The 22,079-nt window shown below is 45.3% G+C and overlaps 1 protein-coding gene across 13 annotated transcripts in view; it reads left to right on the top strand.

Annotated features, from left to right (window-relative positions):
- AAK1 (AP2 associated kinase 1) overlaps nucleotides 1-22,079 on the top strand; it is a 156,225-nt gene that overhangs the window by 109,573 nt on the left and 24,573 nt on the right. For 12 of the 13 annotated variants that reach the window (XR_012003698.1, XR_012003697.1, XM_072768674.1 and 9 more), the window contains exons 10-17: nucleotides 173-252; nucleotides 4,183-4,337; nucleotides 5,305-5,585; nucleotides 8,725-8,961; nucleotides 12,206-12,438; nucleotides 13,823-13,980; nucleotides 16,112-16,216; nucleotides 21,790-21,885. Coding sequence is in view for 11 of the 13 variants with exons in the window: in XM_072768674.1 (XP_072624775.1) it covers nucleotides 173-252; nucleotides 4,183-4,337; nucleotides 5,305-5,585; nucleotides 8,725-8,961; nucleotides 12,206-12,438; nucleotides 13,823-13,980; nucleotides 16,112-16,216; nucleotides 21,790-21,885 (1,345 nt within the window). In the remaining 2 variants the exon portion in view is untranslated. The remainder of the gene's footprint in view (nucleotides 1-172; nucleotides 253-4,182; nucleotides 4,338-5,304; nucleotides 5,586-8,724; nucleotides 8,962-12,205; nucleotides 12,439-13,822; nucleotides 13,981-16,111; nucleotides 16,217-21,789; nucleotides 21,886-22,079) is intronic. The other variant, XM_072768667.1, reaches the window with a different exon arrangement.

Here is a 22,079-nt window from a genome sequence, read left to right as displayed (position 1 = left end):
CTAAGACTGCTGGGATCTACCTTTGGTTGACTTCCCTTCGCTCTAGTAGACATCCGGGCCCGAACGCCACTCTGGAGCGTCCCAACACGTGTTTCTATCGGCCCCGTCACGCTGGTGCTCTTTTACAAAGAAATCTGTAATGTCCTTTTTTGGTGTCCTTTCAATCCTGTAGAACTCTCCCATTCCTGCCAAGCTTCCTGAGCCAGTGAAAGCCAGTGAGGCAGCTGCAAAAAAGAGCCAGCCGAAGGCCAGGTAAGAAATGCCTGAGTGTGCCCACGTCCCGCGGCAGCTGGCGTGGTGCAGGGGGAGGTGCCCTGTGTCTGTCACTGCCGGGGCCAGAGGCTGCGCAGAGCAGGAGAGCGAGCTGTCTCTTCCAGGGAGCCAAGGAGGGAGGTAGTGAAACCCAGCGACCTGCGCTTGAAAGGGAATGAAGAACTCTGCAGCTGATTCTGTAGCTTGAGTAGAAGTGCAGGGGCATTCAGAGAGGCGGCCACAGCCACCTTTAAATATTGCTAAAGAGAATGCCCTAAGCCTGCGTCCTGGCCTCCGTGGGGCCTGGCCCCCTCCCCTCGTCCTTCGCGCGGTGCGTGGCCCTGACCACATCAAGAGAGCGCAGGTCGCGGCACTGACTCCAGGGACAGCAAAGGAGCGTGTGGATCTTAGCTGATCACCTCCCACGTAGCATGGGGTCTTCTGAGAAGCCGATGCCAAGAGAGGATTGAGGAAGCTAGGATTTTATTTGACCATGCGAGAAAATAGGGAGCCAGGGCAGGCTGGGGTGATACACGTCTAACCCAGAGAGCGGGAGGAAGAGCGACCCAGAACCTGTCGACACAATCTCAGGAAGGCGCACCAAAGGGGTCAGGGGATCCTCGAGCCCAGGTCCTCTACCAGAGGAGCCCTGTGGCCCAGGAACACCCCACTTGAACATCGCTGTGACGGGGTAGGAGGCCGGGAGCAGCCCGGGGCAGCACACACGGGCGTGACTTTCAGGAGCACGGCAGTCGGGCCCCTGGTCTTCTTTGCACCCCTCGTGAGCCCGAGGGTCTGCTGGGCACACCCCCATGGCCGCCGTGCCTCAAAGTGACGTTTGTACCTCTCTTTCTACCGTGTTCCCATAGCAAGGAAACAGCCCCAGGCTATCAACCAAGTACCCCAGGTGGGGTATTTTCATAGAACAGTAAAATAATGTCTACATTTTAAAACATTCCTAAACGTTTCTAGAATAAATGTCAATGCTGATGCGGCTCTAAAGTAAGGAGACTTTTGTTTTTTTTTTGTTTTTTTTTTTTGTTTTTTCTTTTTGAGACTTTTGTTTTTTCACACACTTAGCCAACTATATCCATGTTGTTACTTTGTGGGCTGTTTCTCACCTCAGGCTGCCACACTCAGCTCGAGAAGTTGCTTTTGGGGCTGCTTTAATTGGCCACGTCTTTGGGTTTACGGCCCTATGGCTCTAGGCCCGAGGATCCGATCCCACAAAGCCCACACGTTACAATGACAGTAACCGGTACCGTTGTGAGTGGTGCTGTGCCGTGTCAAACGAAGAGAACAATACCTGTATCATATAAGGCAGTTGTAAACATCAGTGACGGGGAAACTGTTGTGTAAACTGTAGGGTGCCCACGCTGTTAGTTGGTATGGATCCTTGATGCTGTGGATCCATTTACAGCCAAGGGGTTTGGGCCTAAGGGGTCCTATCTATAGTTTACAGGGATTTCATTTGTGTTACTACATTTGCTCCCCAGTCCTGCTCCCTAAGTTTTTCTTTCTAACTCTGTTTTTAAAGTAGCCGCTCTTCACGGAGGCACCGTGTATACCAGACACCATACGAGGTTCTTTATATAAGTAAGATGGCTCTATTTTCCTTAAAACAAATCTGCAAGACATTGATGTTGTTCTCATTTTACAGAAGAGGAAACAGACTCAGAATTGTACTGGCCCGAGGTGATTGATCAGTGTATGGTTAGTAAAAACCCAGAATTCCAGCATCCGTACTCCATCCTGTACATTAAGCGGTTTGCGCACAAGCAGGGAGATGGGACAACTTGGAGCCAGATCTCTTGGCCTCACGGTCTGTGATCTTTCACAGCATGTTGAGGGCCACACAAACTAACGTCCCGAGCACGACACAGTTCCACAGTCATTGATGCATTCGATGTTCACATCTGCTTCATGATGTATAATTTTCTCCATTTTACACAGAAGGGACCTACGGCAAGAATAGCTAAAATGGCAAAGCTATCAGCACAGAATTAGTGAGGAACCAAGCTCAAATATAGTTTTCTTTGACTCCAGATCCCTTGATCTCTAAGATGTTACCTTTAAGAAAAACGCAGCCAGGGGCTCGTGAGCGACTCAGTCGGTTGAACGTCCAAGCCTTGATTTGGGCTCAGGTCACTATCTCAGGGTCGTGGGATCGAGCCCCACATCGGGCTCCGTGCTAGGTGCAGAGTCTGCTTGAGATTTTCTCTCTCTGCCCCTCCTCCTGCACTCTTGCTCCTTTCTTTCTCTCTCTCTCAAATAAATAAATCTTTAAAAAGAGAGACACAGAGAGAGAGAGAGAAATCCATCCAGTGTGGAGGTTCTTAACATTTGGTTTCTATAGAAATCTGTTCGCCTTCCTCACCACTGGCTATATTTTTCTTGCATCTTTTTCCTCTTCTCCAACATTTGTCCTGTTTTCCTCCCTCCCTTCCTCCCCCAAGTTACAGCCTCCCCAAATATGGTGGCTTTTATATTATAAGTTGTGCGCCCTGCACAGGAGCATCCCTCTAGCAGGATTCCAAAGGAAAGCGTCAGGACCCACTGTGGACATCCCTCGGGGGCTGTCATGGGGAAGGCACAGGTGCCCCACTGCTTCGCTGCCTGTGTTGCATTTCGTGGAGGCTGTGCCAGACAGAATTTGGAAATACTCGTGAAGCTTGTTGATTTTGGCCGCGACTTCAGTGATACTGCCTAATGTGCATTATCAAAAGACAACTACTCTGATCTGAGTCAGGTGGTAGCCAGCAGCCTGGAGTGCTCTGGAGATGAGTGGAAGTTATCCGTTGTGTTTCTGCAGTCTCACTAGGAGCAATTAGACCCCTGGCCATCCATCCTGTATTAATTTGGATTAGATCTGACTGTGATGCTCAAAATGACAGTGGATTCTGTAAGATGGACGTTTGTCTTTTCTTCCAAGTAGACAAAGTCTGGAGGCCAGCAGGCCATGGTTGGTAGGCAGTTCCGCCCGACGCCCAGGCCTCTTCAAGCTTATCACTCTACCCTCCCTATGATAGAGCCATGACGTCAGGACCAAGATGGTAGCACCCCGGTTCCAAGCAATAGGATGAAGGAATAGCCAAAGAAGAGAGACAAGTGGCATACACTAGTTGTTTCTCAACGTTTCTGGAAACTGCCATATAACAATCTGCTTTCCCACGTAAGACCAGACCTTAGACACTTGGCCACCCCTCATTGTAAGAAAGGCTGGGCTATGTGATTTTTTACTCTGGGTGAAACCCAGCTAAATTTTTTAACTGAAATATGTTTGACATATAGCATTGTATGAAATTAGGCTCTACAAACAGTTAAAAATGTTACTACCTTGGGAAGAAAGGGAGCATGTGTAGTAGAGGAAATAGCTCCCTGTCCTATTCCCCAAATCCTTTATCTTGAATTGTTTGCTTACTCCTCCTAGTTGCCTTATTGGAGTCACTCATTTACATGCTTTGTATTGTAGAGAGACCGTGCAGACAGCTAGTTCTAACCAAGTTTGAGTTCTTTCTACATCCGAAAACCACTTGCTTCCCACCCCTTTCCATCATCCTCTAAAGTCCATTCTGGGAAATCCTAGGAAGTATTAGATGGAAGTTGAGATAAGCTAGAGAAACATTGCATCCTCTGTAGTGCTCTCCTCGGGGTTCTCCACGCGCATTCACACGTGGAAAGTTCTGCTGGAAGGAAATCCGCTTGATATATTTTGACTAGTGTGTTAAAACTTATTTCCCACCAACCCTTTTTTCATAACATCTAGTAACACATCCTATGGAACACTCTTTGGCAAATGTCGATTAAGCGGATCTGGAAGGTTTGGATGAGTGTGGAGGGGAGAGCCAATCCGTCAAGCACCCTGTCTCCCCTTCTCACGCTCTCCCACATGTTAACGTGAATCTGTGTTTCTCCCCCCTCCTTTTCTAGACTGACGGATCCCATTCCCACCACAGAGACTTCAATCGCACCCCGTCAGAGGCCTAAGGCTGGGCAGACTCAGCCAAACCCAGGAATCCTTCCTATCCAGCCAGCCCTGACACCTAGAAAGCGGGCCACGGTTCAGCCCCCACCCCAGGCTGCAGGTCAGTAACTCGGTTGATTTGGACTTTGATACACCCCTTTGGGAGGCTAGATATTAACAGAAATCTTGGGAAGCCTACTTTTGCTTGAGGAATGGGATTTAGAAGCACATAAGGAATAATGATTTGCCTGGAGGACAGGTGGTGCGCGCCCACTGAAATGGTGCGGCAAGTGGCTGGCCGAAGGGGAGACCTCTCGCTGGATTGTGCGGGGACCTCCAGGACCACTGAAGCCTAATCTCTCCATTTCTTCTAGTCTTGGCCTGATTCTGTGGCTTGGTCCATTCATCCCATGCCTTCCTTTTTATTTCATATTCTTCTCTTGGCCTTTAAAGAAGGAAGACTCTCCTCCTTTTGACACAGAGGCATCGTTTCTTTAATGCTCTGTCTTCTTAAAGTATCTGTGACCACCCCATGTTTTGGTGTCCTGGTTCCAGTGAGATGACTTAGTTTGGAGGAGCCAAATTATCCGGTAACTGAACTTACTCATCACTTCCCCTCCCAGGAAGCAGCTTTTGGTGAATCTGGTGGTCACGCACTTACAGCCAGGCCCAAGCACCTAGCCTGGGCTCGTGGGTTGTGTAGCTTGCAAGTAAAACGTCAAAGAATGCTTTTGACCTGAAGCATTGGCAGTAAGGGCAAATACTGTCTTTGCACCATCCAGTAGCGTCAGAGGCCAGTCGAATAAGTAGCTACTTGGGTGCTGACTAGAGGAATAAGCGACCCAGTGGGATGGTGAACAGGGGGAGGCTTCCTGAAGGAGGCGAGCGTTGAACCTTGCTACTGAACTTTGTCTTGAAAACTACGAAGCACATCGTTTAGCACGAAGATGCAAAGACAGGAGCGGCACAAGGCTCTTGGGATTACCTGTCCACGCATCACCCCCCGTCACTTCTTTGGCAAGAGAAAGGCAGCCACTTTTGTGTGGAAGGGTTCCGAGCCCTCATCTGGGTTGTTTTCCTCATTACAGGCTCCGGCAGTCAGCCTGGCCTTTTAGCCAGCGTCCCCCAACCGAAACCCCAGGCCCAACCCAGCCAGCCTCTACCCCAGCCTCAGCCCAAGCAGCCCCAGGCTCCCCCGGCCCCGCAGCAGACGCCGGCTCCGGCGCAGGCCACACCGCAGCACCAGCAGCCGCTCTTCCTCAAGCAGCCGCCCCAGCAGCAGCCGCCGCCCCAGCAGCCGCCGCCCCAGCAGCCCGCGGGCACGTTCTACCAGCAGCCGCCGCCGCAGGCCCAGGCCCAGGCCCAGCAGGTAGGCTGCTCAGGGACCCTTGCTCGGCGTGTCCGGGCCGTGTCGGGCGGCTGCGCACAGGCCCCGTCGCCACAGGCGCCTTCCCTGGGAAGCCGTGGGAGGGCGGGAGCCGCTGGACAGGGCGTCGCTGCGTCTCAGCCAAGGGGACCCATCGGGGCGCTCCCCGCCCCCACCCCACCCCCTGGGGCCCTGGCGAGTCCCTTACCTGTCGGAGGAACCTCAGCAAGGGAGCTACTTTCAGGGCCTCTTTTTCTCTTCTTCTTCTGCTTTTCCCCCCCAACACAACTGCACCCTTAGCATTCTAAAAATTATTTTTTCTTATTACAAAATATTTAGTAACCTGTATCTCTTCCTGATGTCTCGTAATTTAAGTCGGCTTGTTCGAATCAAATGTTTCTTCTTCCGTTGTCTTTTCATATTTTTTTTCTACATTTACTTACTATGCCCAATTTGATTTTATAATGACTGACATTATCTTTAAGTCCCCTTTTATTCAAAGGTGCCCTCTCCGCCTTTTTTTTCCCCTTTGCCATTTAATTTTTTGAAAAAACTGGGTCATTGTCCTGTAGAATTTTCTGCCTTCTGGGTTTGGCTGATTGCATCCCTGCGATCATTTACTGTGTTCCTCCATCCCCTGTGTAAACGGGTAATTTTTTTTGAGGCTCACTCAAAATTCGATTCGTTTGGACGGTTCTTTGCTCTGTGCATCACTTCAGGAGGCGTACAAAGTCTGGTTGCCCTCTCTCTTACTAAGATCAGTTTGGTGTTGTCTGTGTGATGCGTCCATGTAACGTCCCTCATCAGTGGAGCAGCTGTTGATCATTTCCCAAGTCCATTCGCTCACCGGGGACAGCCCCAGGGTGGATATCCAGCCTTCGCTCTTCACTTAGGGGCTGGGGTTTTCCTGTGAAGAATTTTTCTTAGCTACTCGATGACCGTGAGGTACTGTTTCTATGGAAAAGGCCGATACAATGCTTGAGTCTTTGCCTGTGTTTGCCCAGTTGTCAGAACGGATCTGTTTCGAGGGTCCTCTAAAGGCGAACAGAGGTTTCTGATTTGTTTTAGGATCATCATGAATTCAGGGATTTAAACATATTTGGTATGTTTCCGTACATTGCCGTTTTTAAAATTTTATTTTGATGGTCGAATTGCCCCAGCTCTGGCCAGTGGAAGTCTCTCCAGACTGGCTCCTGGGTCCTTTGGTGGTGACCCAGCCACCTTTCGTGGTTTCCTTGCTATTCAGTGTAACGAGCTGGTCGGGGCGTGCTCTGATCTTCACCTGGATACAGCCATTTCTCTGTAGGAACTCCCATTTCCTTTTAAAAATGGTATTTAGAGACCACAATTTGGTGTTAAGGATGCTCGTTTGCTAATGAGTCAGTTATTGTTTTTAGGCCTTTCCAGTGGATACTTGGGAAACGTATTTTGCTCCGTTTGTCTTATTAACAGAATATATACAGCATGAATCCGAATTCATGTTTTTTTTTATTATTTTTTATAAATTTATTTTTTATTGGTGTTCAATTCGAATTTATGTTCTTAAATCAGAATTGTAATTCTAGGATGTTTGCTTAACTGTTTGGATTTTATGAATGTATTTTTCTAGTCTGAAAATCTTGATTCCTAACCACATGAACATAATCACTTACTTGATCTATAATTTCAAGATAACAGTGCCAGCACGAGTTCTGGAAAAAGATTTCTTTGCCCTTTTTGTCCTTCGAATGTTTGTTTTGCTCATTATTTTCCGGAGAGTTTGGCTCTCAATTTGATACATAGGTTTATTTGTTTCATTTTTTCTTTGATTTATAGTTATTGTCGAATTTTGGGTCAGTTCTGTTTTATGAAAATATAAAACACAGAGTTTCAAAGTTAAATCTGCAGAACTCTGTCCCTTCCATCCCATAAGATGGAGGGAGCCCTCATTTCTGTTTACAACTTGACGGTATTTCCTCTTAGGGGTACATAGCATGGTTTATTCACTCAGTCCCCTGTTGATCAACATCTGGTTGTTTCCAGGATTTTGCAGTTATAAACAGGCGGCTATGTGCTGACGTCTGCTTCTTTGCTAACCCTCTAAGTCTGCCCCAGAAGGGAAACAGTATCCCCTTAGTGAGCTCTGCAGCAAGGAACAATGTTTGGGATATTCAAAGACAGGATCTTGACTTTTCTTTTTTTTTAAATATTTTTTTTTCAATTTTTATTTATTTATGATAGTCACAGAGAGAGAGAGAGAGGCAGAGACATAGGCCGAGGGAGAAGCAGGCTCCATGCACCGGGAGCCCGATGTGGGATTCGATCCCGGGTCTCCAGGATCGTGCCCTGGGCCAAAGGCAGGCGCCAAACCGCTGCGCCACCCAGGAATCAGTAGGCCCTCCTTTGACCTGCACGCACGTACGTGTGTGTGTGTGTGTGTGTGTGTGTGTGTGTGTGTGTAGCACAGGCCTTAGCAGTGAGGAGCAGAGATGGACGAAGAGTATCCCAGTCCGCAGGCAGCTGATAAGAGAGTGTAACTTGAGAGCCGTGGCTATCACCGTGAGATCAAGCATCAGCCGGCGTGGTGTGTGGTGCGTGGTGCGTGGTGTGTGGTGCGTGGTGCAGTATACCGAGCATACCGAGCCTTTTGAACGCTGGAGGTGGGGCAGTGAAGGGGCTGGAGCCGCAGGGGGGCCGCTCGCAGGAGGGCTTGGCGGACTCTAGCCGGTTTAGCAGTTAGGTTCTTGGTGTGGTCACGGCTGCATCCTGTCGGTGCAGTGAAGCCTTTTAATCCTGGCTCCTTCCAAATCCCTTTACAAGAGGGATTACTTCTGTGGGCGGGAGAGCATTTGTTAGCTCGTTACCCGGGGAGTCGCGAGGTGCCCAGCGGGATGGGTGCCCTCGGCTTCCATCGCCGCCGCCCAGGAGCCGGGCTGCCGTGCGGGAGGCAGCACAGGGCGGTGGCCAGCCCGGCGCTGCCAGGTCCGGTTGTCGCGTTGGTTTGCGTGCCCTGGGCTCCCCCCGAGAGGTGTGAGGCTCAGCTAAGGGACTTCTGCCCGCCTGTGCTCAGGCCTCGGCCTGGGCTCCGTTGCTGCTGAGACATTCGTCTTTTGCGAGCTACTGTTCTGAGCGGCCCCTCCTCCCGTTTGCCGCTTGTGCTCAGTTTCAGGCCGTACACCCCGCAGCCCAGCAGCCCGCGATCGCCCCGTTCCCCGTGGCGCCCCAAGGAAGCTCTCAGCAGCCCCTGATCCAGAACTTCTACCAGCAGCCGCAGCAGCCGCCGCTGGCCACGGGCCTGCACCAGCCGCAGCTGCTGACCCAGAAGGCCGCCGCCGCCGCTCCGCAGCCCCCCGCAGCCCCGGCCGCAGCCCCGCAGCCGCCCCCGGCCCAGGAGCCCCCGGTAAGAGCCCCCGGCCAGGGCGGAGCAGCCAGGCCAGCAGTCAGGGCTGGGTCCCGGCCGGAGGGGCGCAGCGATGGGGTGGGGGGCTGCTGCATCCGGGAGAGGGGGCTGCCCTAGTCTTGCAGTTGAAATATTTGATTCTTTTTCTTGATATATCCAAGGTTGGGATGAGGGGTTCTGTAGAAGGTAGAGCTTGGGAAAAAATGATTCTAGGCTACCGATGAAGGTGAACATTTTTTTTTTTTTAAGATTTTATTTATTTATTCATGAGACACAGAGTGAGAGGCAGAGACACAGTCAGAGGGAGAAGCAGCAGAGAGCCCGATGCGGGACTCGATCCCAGGACCCGGGGGGTCACGACCTGAGCCAAAGGCAGATGCTCAACCGCTGAGCCAACCAGGTGCCCCGAAGATGAACACTCTTATTTATCACTCTAAAATTAGACTGGCATTAAGATCTAGTCACTGCTGGTGCCAGTACTGAGCAGTGAAGGACCTAGGTAGGCTAAGAGCCAGTCCCTCTCAAACTGGGCCCAGGCTAGAAAGGGATTACCCAAGATTGATAGCACAGCTGGGGCAAGAACCAGAGAGTCCTGATCTCTGTTCAAGGATAATAATAAATGCTCATGCGGGGGAGGAAATGATCAGCAACCACTGACTACATTTCTTAGGAGGCTCCCCTTTGCGGTCCCTCTCTGGGGAATGAATTATGAGCCTTCTCCATGTTCCTTGGCTGAAGACATACTTTGAGCTCTGCTCCAGGGAAGAGCCAGAGAGCTTCCCAAATTTGACCCACCCCTTCCTTTCTCTGGTGACCCTTGGCAGGACTTCCCTAGATAAGCAAGTGAGTGACTGTAAAGAATACCCTGAAGCCATCTTAAAGCAATAACCTATGAAAGGAAAATGGCAATATGCCATAGGTGTTTATTGGAATCTTACTAGTAGCAGCCGGAAGAACCAAAGCAACCTAATTGTTTAAGAACCCAACTCTGCAGCCATTAAAAATCATGGTTATAAAGTCTGCACAATAGTATGAAATGCTCATGAGCATGAGATAATGTTGAAATTATGGGAAAAGTATGTACTTGAAAAGATGCCAGAAAAGATAAGAAGAGCTGTATTAGGATAGTGGGATGGAAGTCTGGATGGGTTTTCCAGACCTTTGTGTATATTCTTTTGTGTATATTCTTACATTCCTCCATCTGACTGTACTCCTTTTATAATCATATATTTTGTTCTTTGAAACAAACTTCAGCAAGACAGACATCTGAGTCTACTTTGATTCTACTGTGGTTTGTGTGTCCTCCGTCCCTTTCCTAATCCCATCTTTGGCGGAGACGTGATGGTGAAGAAAAGGGAGTCCTGAGCAGTAATGAGGAGACATAAATTTTGTCCCCAGTCGAATCTCTGACCTTGAGTGAGAGCCTAGCCTCAGGGGGCCCTGGTCTCAGCTCCTCTGAAGCCAGGCAGTTGGAATCTTTGTTCTCAAGGCCCCTTTTGACTCATATTCTTAGATTTGAAATGGAAATAAAACTGCCTGCATGGTTGTTGTGAGGAGTAGCTGAATGGATTGGATGGTGGGGTAAGATGTCCTCATGAGGGAAGCACCGGGTCCTCGTGTGCTCCCTATGGGGATGGGCAACAGGAAGGGAAAATGTTCTCCTAGTCGTCTGGGCTCTTCAAAATAAAGGGACTCGACAGTGAAGTAGACCTTTCTCAGGGCAGTGAATGTCTTAAACTCCAAGAGAGAAGCTGACCTAGGTCTGTCTGTAAAGCCAGTGTGGTCTCTGTGGGTACCGGCTCTGCCTTGGCTGACGCTGGCTCCTGGAGGATGTTGTGGAGCCGAACCTCTGGTCTACATGGAGGACTCTGCTTCTCCCTCAGAGATGCCTCCCTTGCTTTACCCTCTGACCTTAATTTGACTGATTTAGAGCTTTGTATTGTGTCATTCATTCAGTTGATGAGCAGATGTGTCCTCATACGTGCACATAATCTGCCTTAGTAAAATTCAGAGTCTGCATCAATCCAGGGACAGAAAATCCCAGGCTGCTGGCATCCTGACCCCAGCAGCTGGCCCCTCTGGTTTCCTTTCTCTGTCAGGACCCATCCTCGAAGGCACCAGATGTGAGAGCTGAGCTGCAGCACGGAAGGACGTCTTAGTCTCAAATGAGAGATTGGAGGGAAGGGATAGTTCAATACCTCACAGGCCTTTACCATTCTAAGTCCTTTTGTCTCTGGACTGACAGGATTCAAGCGTTAAGTGGCCTTCTTAATGCTGTTTTGTGTTCATCTCCCTGCTGTAGCACTTTGTAGACTGTGACTGATGCTTGAAGTCTAACGACGTGGCCACAAGGATATTCCTACCTATTTGTTTTTCTGGGGTGACACTTTGCTCTGCCCTCTGAAAATGGCCCAATCTCAAGAGTCCTTGTGTTATATTAGATCAGGTTCCATCAAGAGATTTTCAAATTTTTTCTTATATCTTCATGTATTGTCTACCTGGTTCTTCAGGGCCACCTCTAAACCAAAGGTGGGAACAACTGAATCCCATCGCCCCAGTGCTGTCCATTTTCTCAGAGAAGCCACAGAAATGGGATCTTGCAGCCCCATCTTATCAGGGAAATCAAGAGCCTCAATAACAAAACAGAAAAAAAAAAAAAAAAAAAAACTCTACCATTTATGAATCACGGTGGAATCCTAAGTTACTCCTAACCAGAAGTCTGAGCTGTGTCAGTTGAGGATCTCTAAGCAGAAATTTCTCAGCTCACGCGTGTTTCAGCTGGAGGTGTGGCTTCATTGGCTTCTGCCTGTGGAGGTAGATTGCTCAAAGCATGCCCTTTGGAGGCATTCTCAGTGAGTTCCTACGTGACCCCAGAAACAGAAAGTGGTCCTACAGGATACACTCTTGATTTTTGGAGTGAGAAATAGCTTCTGCAGTCTTAGGCTCTGGGCTGTACTGTGTATGGATACTCTGTGTATCACTGCGGATGAAGATGGAAATTTATATATAAGCATCCCATAAATGCCGTACCATCAGTCCCAAAGTTATAGCTCAGATTGTCAAAAAAAAAAAAAAAAAAAGAAAGATCGTCAACAAGTCTTTTTTCTTTCTGGGTGTTATTGGTAAATTCAGCCATTTGAGTCCCGCGTTAGCTCTCATGTGGCGTTTTTTATTATGTTTGTCTGTTTATTTGCTTTCCCTTCCCCCCACCCTTTTTGGGAACACTTGCTGTTTATTTTCCTAGCAGATTCAAGCCCCAGTAAGACAACAGCCAAAGGTTCAAACAACCCCACCTCCTGCCGTCCAGGGGCAGAAACTCGGATCTCTCACTCCTCCATCATCCCCCAAGACCCAACGTGCTGGGCACAGGCGGATTCTCAGTGATGTAACCCACAGCGCAGTCTTTGGGGTCCCTGCCAGCAAATCAACCCAGCTGCTCCAGGCAGCTGCAGCTGAGGCCAGCCTCAATAAGTCCAAGTATGTGGTGCTTCCCCTTTATCTTTTTTACTTTTGTGGGCTGGGGCTGCTGTGGGCCACTGCTGTGTCATTCTTTGATGCTGTATGTAGATGTGTGTGTATGCACATATAATGGTACGTGTGTGCCTGTTTATTAAGAAACTGAATTTGCCTGTAGTATACATAGACCAGACTGATCTTAAGACATAATTTCATACTTGTTTACTGTTTCCATCCTCTCAACCATCCCATCTTCCACAGAGTTTTGTTTTGTGTGTGTGTGTGTGTGTGTGTGTGTGTGTGTGTTTACTGGACAAATTAGATTTTGTTATGTATGTATGTATGTCCCACGGAGCATTTTTTAAATCAGTCTGACCAAATCTCTCTATGATGAAAGTCTTTCATTGGCTCCCCCTATCTAAACTCCATAGGCTGTTGTATCACATCGGTGGACTTGTTGTTCTCCATCTTTGTGAACACTTTGTTCATCCTGGGCCCTCTCCCCGAACTGCCATTCTCCTCCTTGTCCACCTAGGAAATGCTTATTTATTCATCAGTTTATTCATCAGTCCTTGGTGTCACATGTACGTTTGTCAGAACCTTTTTTTGAGCATGTATCACATTACATGATCATTATCTGTTTGTGTGTCCAGCTGACCTAGCCTGCAAATTCCTCCAAGACAAGGACCATGCCTTAACCTTTGTAAATCCAGTGACCAGCTCCGTGCCTGAAATAAAGTAGATTGCAATGAGTGTTTGCTAGGTAAATGCAACTTCAGACCCTCAGCTTTCTTGGAACCATGTACTCACTCCAAAGTTAAAAATCTCTAAGTTGTTAGTTAAATGCAAAGGACATCAAGAGAGGCTTTAGAAGAAAATTAGGTAATGATACCTGGAAACACAAGATAGTGAGGACTGTCTTTATTTCTCCTTAACTGCGATGGTCACTGCTCATGGCGGCCCTCCATTCTCTGCGTGCCAGGTCCTGACAGATGGGAGGCAGCCTGAAAAGGCATCAGCCCCAGCCCTTCTGGGGTCGGTTATTGTGGATATTACAGTGGATGCCTCAGGAGGTACAGGCCTAAGAACAGGTTGCATTGTGATTCGGGATTGAAAGGAGTTGCAGAAGAGACCAAAAATCTAAGCAAGAGATTAAAGAAGCAGTGGGGGATAGTGGATTGTGAAAGAAGGGGAGACATAATATTTCACACGGTGATTAAATTACCTGTGGAAACCGTCCAATTGCCATGGAACATCCTTTTAGAAAACTACTGCAGAAAATAATGGTTTATTTTATTTTTTTGAAAATAATGGTTTAATTCAGAAAACAATCTGGTCTCAAAGAAAAAGTAGATTGACCCTTTTTCAACTTTTTTTCATTTCGTGGGGGTGGGAACCTACCTAGGTCTGCAACCACCACTCCATCAGGCTCTCCTCGGACCTCCCAGCAAAACGTTTATAATGCTTCCGAAGGTTCTACGTGGAATCCCTTCGACGATGACAATTTCTCCAAACTCACAGCTGAAGAACTGCTGAACAAGGACTTTGCCAAGCTGGGGGAAGGTGAGCAGTTGTCCTTCTGTGATTCTTAAACCCTAACGCTAGAGGCATATGTGTGTGAAAACTCAGGGTTGGGTCTTTCCTTCCCTTAGAGGCTTGCTTAGAAGTTGGAGCGCAAATTGCTTTCTGTGTTTCGCAGAGCACTGACATCTTCTCATCTTCAGGAACTCCTGGCTTGCTGTGGGTGGCGGCACACAGAGTGGGACACTATTAGGACAGATTTGATAGCATAGATCAGGATATATGGTCGAGCATGGTCATTCCTTGGGGGAGTGTGATGGTTGTTTGTCCTAAGTGTTTATTGTCCCAGAAAGTTGTAACTGCTTACCCAGGAGAGTGTGTCCCCCCCGTGGACATTGCATCCTGACCACCATCAGAGCTCTGTAGTACGGTTGCTGACTGTGGAGAGGTGACCAAATAAATAGAAGGTACCATCTCTCAAAAACCCACAGTTTAGGGCCCCCTGGGTGGCTCAATGGGTTAAGTGCCCAACTCTTGATCTCAGCTCAGGTCTTGAGCTCAGTGTCATGAGTTCATGCCCTGCATTGGACTCCACGCTCAGCGTGGAGCCTACTTAAAAACAAAACAAAACAAAAAATGCACAGTCTATTTTGGAAAGGCGGGACTCATGCACACAGGCACACATGTGCACTTTGGAAAACAACAGCATACCCTGGGAAAATTCTTCAAATAGAGTTCCTTGGCATTAGACCAGAGCACAGGGTGGTAAAGGAATGATCAGAACCAAGGGAATGATACAAACTTGGACCATACCTTTTAATTTTACTCTTTTTAAACTTTTGTTAATCTCTTTTAACTATGATTTTATAGATGTCTTTCAAAAATGTACATTACGGGCAGCCCTGGTGGCTCAGTGGCTTAGCACCGCCTTCAGCCCGAGGTGTGATCCTGGAGACCCGGGATGGAGTCCCATGTCGGGCTCCCAGCATGGAGCCTGCTCCTTCCTTGGCCTATGTCTCTGCCTCTCTCTCTCTCTCTCTCTCTCTCTCTCTCTCTCTGTCATGAATAAATAAATAAAATCTAAAATCTTGGAAAAAATGTATATTTACTTTCTTATTCTTTTAAACAAAAGATAGAGTATAGGATTTAACTCTGACAGCTAACTCATCATCAAATTATTTCATTGTTGGGTATGCCGCTTATTGTTCTAGAATGGACAGGAATACCTTCACGGGCTATTGAAGACTCTTGTACTTTTGCACTTACGAGACTCCCAAGTTTTAAAAATCTTGTGTCTATTTTTATTTTTCATAATTTCCTGTCTCTCTTCTGTCGCAATAAACTGCTGCCCTTGTGCCTGTCCCTCTTCAGTCTCACTCCTGCCATTTCACCCACGCCACCTTCTCATGTGCTCTCCTGAACTGTTTCCAACACGGAAAACAGATTGGCAAACTCATCAGAATTCTATAAAAACAAATAGATTGAGAGTAAGGACTGGAGGCATTTCTGCCTATATAATGTGCTTGAGCTTTGGGGCTTTAGCTCCAGCCATCTTTTTTGTTGCTTATTTATTTATTTATTTGAAAATATTTTTAGTTGTGATAAATATACAGGGGCACCTGGGTGGCTCAGTTGATTAGGCGCCTGCCTTCCGCTCAGGTCATGATCCCAGGGTCCTGGGATGGAGCCCCGCGTCAGGCTCCCTGCTCTGCGGGGAGTCTGCTCTTCCATCTCCTTCTGCCTTCCCCACCCCCGCTTGTGTGCGCACGTGCTCGCTCCCTCTCTCCCTCTCTCGTGCGTGTGTACTCTGTGTCTCTCTCTCAAGTAAACAAGTAAAATCTTTTTTAAAAATTGTGATAAGTAAACATAACACAACCATTAGCTTCTTAACCACTGTCAGGTGTACAGTTCAGTAGTGTTAACTACACACACGTCATTGCACCTCCAACCTCCAGGACTTCCACCTTGCAGAACCAATGTGCTATCTTCGCTTCTGACAACTTCCTTCCTTTTCTCAGCTCTCGTCTCGGTTACTGCAGCGACGAGACAAGGACCTGTGAAGGGCCCCGGTGTTGCCACAATGCAGTAAGAGGAGTCAAGTCTCCCCTCCGTCCTGTGAGTGTGTGTCGTGGAATTCTGCTGGAGGGCGCTGACTGCTGTCTTGTCCTTCCAGGCAAACATCCTGAGAAGCTCGGAGGCTCTGCTGAGAGTTTGATCCCAGGCTTTCAACCAACTCCCGGTGACGCTTTTGCCACTCCCTCGTTTGCTGCTGGAACCGGTTAGTATCGCAGACGCCTGAAGCACGGGGCTCACTGTCGTTACCTCTGCACTTTCCACTCCGCAGATAACTCTGGTGCGCCGCGGAGCCCCAAATCTTGGTGCAAACGTGTTTTCTTTTATTCAGAAATATTTCCAATATAAAGATAGGGAGAAAGAAATATCTAGAATCATTTCAAATTAAAATGACAGGATGATGTGTCAGTAAGATACAGGATTGTTCTGTCTAGTTCACGCACATACTTTAAGCAAATATTTCTAAATTTAAGAACATCACTGTTAATGTCTTGTAATTGCTTAGGTCTTTGGAATGACTTGAAGAATTCTAAGAATTAAATGATGTATCCTCTATCCAAGATTCTGCTGAGCTGTGTTTCTGTGCCTCTGTGTGTGTGTGTGTGTGTGTGTGTGTTTACAAGGAGAGGGAGATCTCTTTTTAAATTAGACCTTTTTAAATTAAAGAAGCAATAGTAAAAGACTAATTTTCTCCTTTATTAACAAAATTATACACCGTCAATTATACTTCAATTAAAATTTCTTAAAAATTAAAAAATTGTACATGTTTATTATATAAAAGTAATTTATAGACAAGTGTAGAGAAGAAAGTTAAAATCCCCATAGTCTCACTGCTAAGAAGTAGCACAAGGTACCATTTTGGTGTCTATTTTAGTGGCATTTACCCCTTGTAGGGTCACGATATCTTCGTGAATGTGATGAAATTTACAGATCTTCTTCCTCACGAAAATATACGACCACAATTTTGTAAATAATTGTTAGCTTCAGCTTAAGACTCTAATGTACATCTTTATAGTCTTATTTTAAAACCAAATTTTCTTGCTTGCTAAGTCTGGCACATTTCCCACATCATTAAAGAAGCTCCTAAAAGATAAATTTTAAAAGATCTATGTTAAATTGCTTCATATGGATTTGTCCTAATGTATCTAACCAAGTAATCTCTGTTTTAAACATTAATTTGGTTTCAGTGTTTTCCTGTTATAATTCACTCAGCAACAGATAGGAGGTTTTGAGTATGTATATTCCTTGTGGATAAGGAATTTGATATGCTTCTGAAATTGATCTTTTTTAGTTATATTGATTAATTTCTGATTTTATCCTTATATATTCCTTTCCTCCTGTCTTCTGTAAGTGTGTTAGTAGTTTTTCTAATGTCTTAGGTTCATTTGTTATTGGAACTTTGGCTGTCATGTAATAACCTTTACAGTTTCTTTAAGATAACTTCTAGAAGATTATTGGTTAAATAAAAGATATGTGTCTTTTAAGGTTTTTGATACGTATTTCTAAATTGGCCTCTGAGAATGCTATACAAATTTTATTTTGATCATCAGTGAAAGAGTAATTCTTCCTCCATTTCCCCATCCAGCCCCACTCAGAGGCTGTAGACAGAAGGACAGTGTTTACTGGCCATTATTTCTTCTGGGATTTGTGGTGTTCGTGTCTTTTGCCTTTTTTTTTTTTTTTTTTGAAGTTCTTTTTTCATTTTGTTCTTATTTGTCCTATATGTAAACGTTTTCCCCAGTCTATCATTTGTCCTACACAAGTCTTATCTCACCTGACCCTTAACACCATCCCCACATCAGTCACAGTTGCGGTTACTGAGCACAGACTAGCATCTTTTCCAGGATCACATATCTAGGAAGCAGCACAGCTGGGACACCATCCCTCTGGTTCCAGAACTTCCTCTCTCAGGTTTTCTGCCACACAAAGAGGCAAATTTAGTAATATTTTTTTCTAGAAAATCATCTGCAATTTTAATGTGTATTGAATAAAATAGAATAATGCATTTAAACCTTTTATACTATTTGTATACATATCAGTTTTCACTGTATGTATTTGTGTTTCATTTTTTTCTTGGGAACCTTAGCAAGAAATCTGTTGTTTTAGCATCTTTCTAAGGCAACTTTTAGATTTATAAAATCTACTGTTTTTCTGTCTTCTAAATCCTTAACTTTTGCTTTTATTTATTTATTTATTTTTGATTACAGATCTGTTTTTCTTAGGTTTGCTTTGTCAGTATTAAGAGGAACACATAGTAAAATCTTTAATATTCTTCTTAAAAACATAATGGAAGTGTTTAGCATTTTTCTCCCATTGTAATAGTGATTTTCAGCCAGCTTGAGAGTGTGGAGAGAGGTTCATTGTAATCTGCTAGAAGACTTGTCCACAAATATTTCAGTATTCTCTTCTCTCTTTAATTGCCCAGCCCACCCTGACCTTTGAGGATTACACTGTTTATTGAGGGTGCTTGCTAATAGGTGTGCACTTCCCTCGTCAGAAAAAACCTGATGTTTTAATCATATCCCATAAGTCTTCATGTGATATTCTCGTTGTTACTCATTTGGAATACATACACATTGGCCTTATTTGGGGCATGCTTTTTAACATTAAAAAGTTAAAATGTTTTGTGTTATTCTTTATTTTTAGCTTTGTTGTCTTGCCTGTGTAGTTTATAAATGTATTGGTATTTGGGTCTGGTTTAAAGTGCTTGAAGTTCAGTAGGTCACATGTTGACCAAATGTGTAAAGCATTGACCGTTGTCCTTGAGATAGAGCATCACACCAATGACCAGCTATGGTACTAGGTAGGATAGAGCTTCTCTGGAAAGAGGGCTGTGGAATAAGCTCTAGGAGAGTCTTCTTTGGTGTTGAATCCTAGCATTTAGTGTTGTGCTTGCTTCAGTATAGATTACTGAATGAATGAAAAGCGTTGCTGTTTGCCACAGGTTAGGCGCTTGGATTCATCAGTGTTGACAGAGGTCCTACACATTTTCCATCTGCCCTCAGTTTCAGTGCCTATAATTCCTACTTATCACATGTTTTGTTGTTTGTCTATATGAACTGGCTTTTTTTAAAGATTTGTTTATTTATTTTAGAGAGACAGAGCATGGAGGGGAAGGGCAAAAGGAGAGGGAGAGAGAGAGAGCTTTAAACAGAGCACCAAGACTGATGGAGGGTTCGATCCCATGACCCAGATGGAAACCAAGAATCCAGAGCTCAGCTGACTGCACCATCCAGGCACCCTTGTATGAACTTTATCAAACAGTTTTTATTTTTGTTTTAGCCTGTTCTCTCCCTTTATGCTTACTTTAAAGGCTATAAACGGCTGTATTTTTTAAAGGGATTTAAAGGCCTTGCCTTAAAAAACATACGTTTGAGTAAAGTTATGACAGTAATAACAGTGAACATACACTGAGCATTTCCTACATGCTAATAAGCCCACTGATTAAGTGCTTTTTATGCATTATTTCAGGTAGTCCTTAAAACAACCTTCAAGGGATGCCCAGGTGGTTCAGTCAGTTAAGCATCTGTCTGCCTTTGGCTCAGGTCATGATCTCAGGGTGCTAGGATCCAGTACCCTGCTCAGTGGGGAGTCTTCTTCTCCCTCTGCCCCTCCCCACCTCATGCTTGCTATCAAATAAATAAATAATCTTAAACAACAAACCAGCCCACAAGAGGTTAAATTACCTGACCAAGGCCACAACTGGAGAATGCTAGTATAGAGATTTGGACCTGAGCAACCCAACCCAGAACCTATAGTCATAACTACATCTCAAGAATCTTTGTAAATCAGTGACACTAAGCTTTTATGAACATTATAAAACATCTTCACATTTTTTTCATGTTATCCAGCCTTTTTAAATGAACATTTAATATTTTTCCTTCTTTCTTTGTGGTGTAAACTTTTGTGTGTGTGTGACACTTTCAATTTTATAAATGAAAGAAAATTATATCTAAATCCCAGAAATTAATATGTCCTCATTCATACAAAGTATAGGATAGCACCATTTTCTAGAATTTTTCTAATCAAGCTCAAACTGTTCATGATTTTAAACCTTCCAATCAAAGGAGGAGATAGGCAGGAAATTTGGCAATGAGTCAGAGAGGATGACAGAAGGATTATTTTAAACATTTTTATGGTTAAATCTGCAAAAATGTTGATGAACTATGTCCATATGTTGGAACAGACATTTAAAACTTGACATTGTGCCTCTTTTTTTAAAATATTTTTCTGTTGAGTTATACACATTCAATTGTGTAATTTTGGAAAAATGACTAAAAGCCCAAAGAAACAAGATAAAAGAACTCATAATCCCAGTGCAAGAGGAAAACATTGCTGATATTTTATAATATTTATGTCCAGAATTTTATTTCTGTATATATACTTTTTTCAAAAATGAATATATGCAGTTTTATGATTTGTTTTTCTGTTAATATATTTCATTGTATCTCATTTGAAAATAAAGATTTTAAGAGCAGTGATTTTACCCTTCTCTTCCTCCATCTACCTTCAAAGAAGCTTAGTTAAAAACTCACTTTAATAACCTTCTCAAAATGACAAAATTACAGAGATTGAAAACAGATTAGTGGGTTCCCAGGGTGTAGAGACTGGAGGAAGGAGTGAGTGTGACTATAAAGGAGAACAAGAGGGTTCTTTGGTTTGATGGAACAGTTCTGTGTCATTGTCATGGTGGTGCTTATGCTAAGCTGTACATAGTATCTAACTGCAAAGAAACACACACACACACACACACACACACGAGTGCATGTGAAAATTGAATAAAGTCTAATAACAGTATTGTAATGGTGTCAGTGATATTGTCCTATAGTTGTAAAAGATCTCACTATGGAGGGAAGCTGGTTGGAGATTCCCAGAACTCTATGTATAGCAAAATCCTATGATTTCATAATTATTTGAAAATAAAACGTTTTTTAAAAAAAATCTCTACAGATGGTAAAATGAGATTTTAACTAGAGAACAAACTGAGTGTTAAAATGCAACGTAAAGAATGGTAAATTGGAAACCAGCAAGCCTGGGTTCTGACCCTGGTTTGCAGGTAGACCCCTGGCTAGCCTCTTAACTTCTGGGCTTCATTTCCTTTCCCGCAAAATAAGAAAATTGTGCTCGAAAATCCTAAGATCCCTTTAAGCCCTGTGATCCCACGGGGTGTGTAGATTTCTGTAAATCCGTGAGTTTGCCAAGTTCTAGAATGAACGTCGGTGAATGTTAGATGGCGTCCAGAAGTTAGGGCTTGTCTAGCCTTGCAGCAGACACGGGGTCCATTTCTGTTTCTGTCTGTGTCTGTCTGCCTTGCGCTCTAACAGACGTGCGGTGGCACGGTGACCGCAAGGTGGTGAAGGGCCCTTGGGGTGCCTGTATGGCTGTGTTAGATTACACACGAAGCCCCGTCCACTTCATGCTACGGTGTGTGACATGGACAATAGCTGCCGCAGGAGCTCTGGAAGAGATCACTGTGGCTTCCACACCAGGAAGAAGCGGAATCCAGGTGTGCGAATAGACTAGTGTCGTCAGTTGCGTCTCTGAGTATGTTGCAGGGACCGGGTGACATCTCTCAGACGTGTTTTGCCATCACACTGGATTATATCCACTCATATGCCTCTTTATTCTGCCTCTGAGTTTAGATTTACTCTATAATTTGAACTGTTGAGTAAATAGGTGGTAAATTCATCTGGATTTACTTGACGTTTTCTGCTTTTCTCTCTCTCTCTCTTTTTTTTTTTTCTCCTTGACCCTTTCTTCCCCTCCAACCAACTCCAGCTGAGAAAAGGAAGGGTGGGCAGACTGTGGATTCCAGCCTGCCGCTTCTAAGTGTATCTGATCCTTTCATTCCTCTTCAAGTACCCGATGCACCAGGTAGGTAAATCGAGCTGATCTGAGCTTAAGCAGCTTGATTCTTATGTCCCAGGGTCCCTTGAGAGTTGTTTCACCACTCCATAAAAAGGAGGTGAATTCCAGGCCCGTTATTTGTTTTTTGGTAACGGGAAGGGCCTGTGCATTGGAAGGAACCCTAGTCCAATGTGATTGTAACATGTTGGGGGGCACCTGTA

This window comes from Canis lupus, chromosome 11 (genome assembly GCF_048164855.1).
Source record: "Canis lupus baileyi chromosome 11, mCanLup2.hap1, whole genome shotgun sequence".
NCBI lineage: Eukaryota > Metazoa > Chordata > Mammalia > Carnivora > Canidae > Canis > Canis lupus.
Note: the sequence above shows the minus strand (reverse complement) of the source record. Positions and strands in the feature narration are given on the sequence as shown.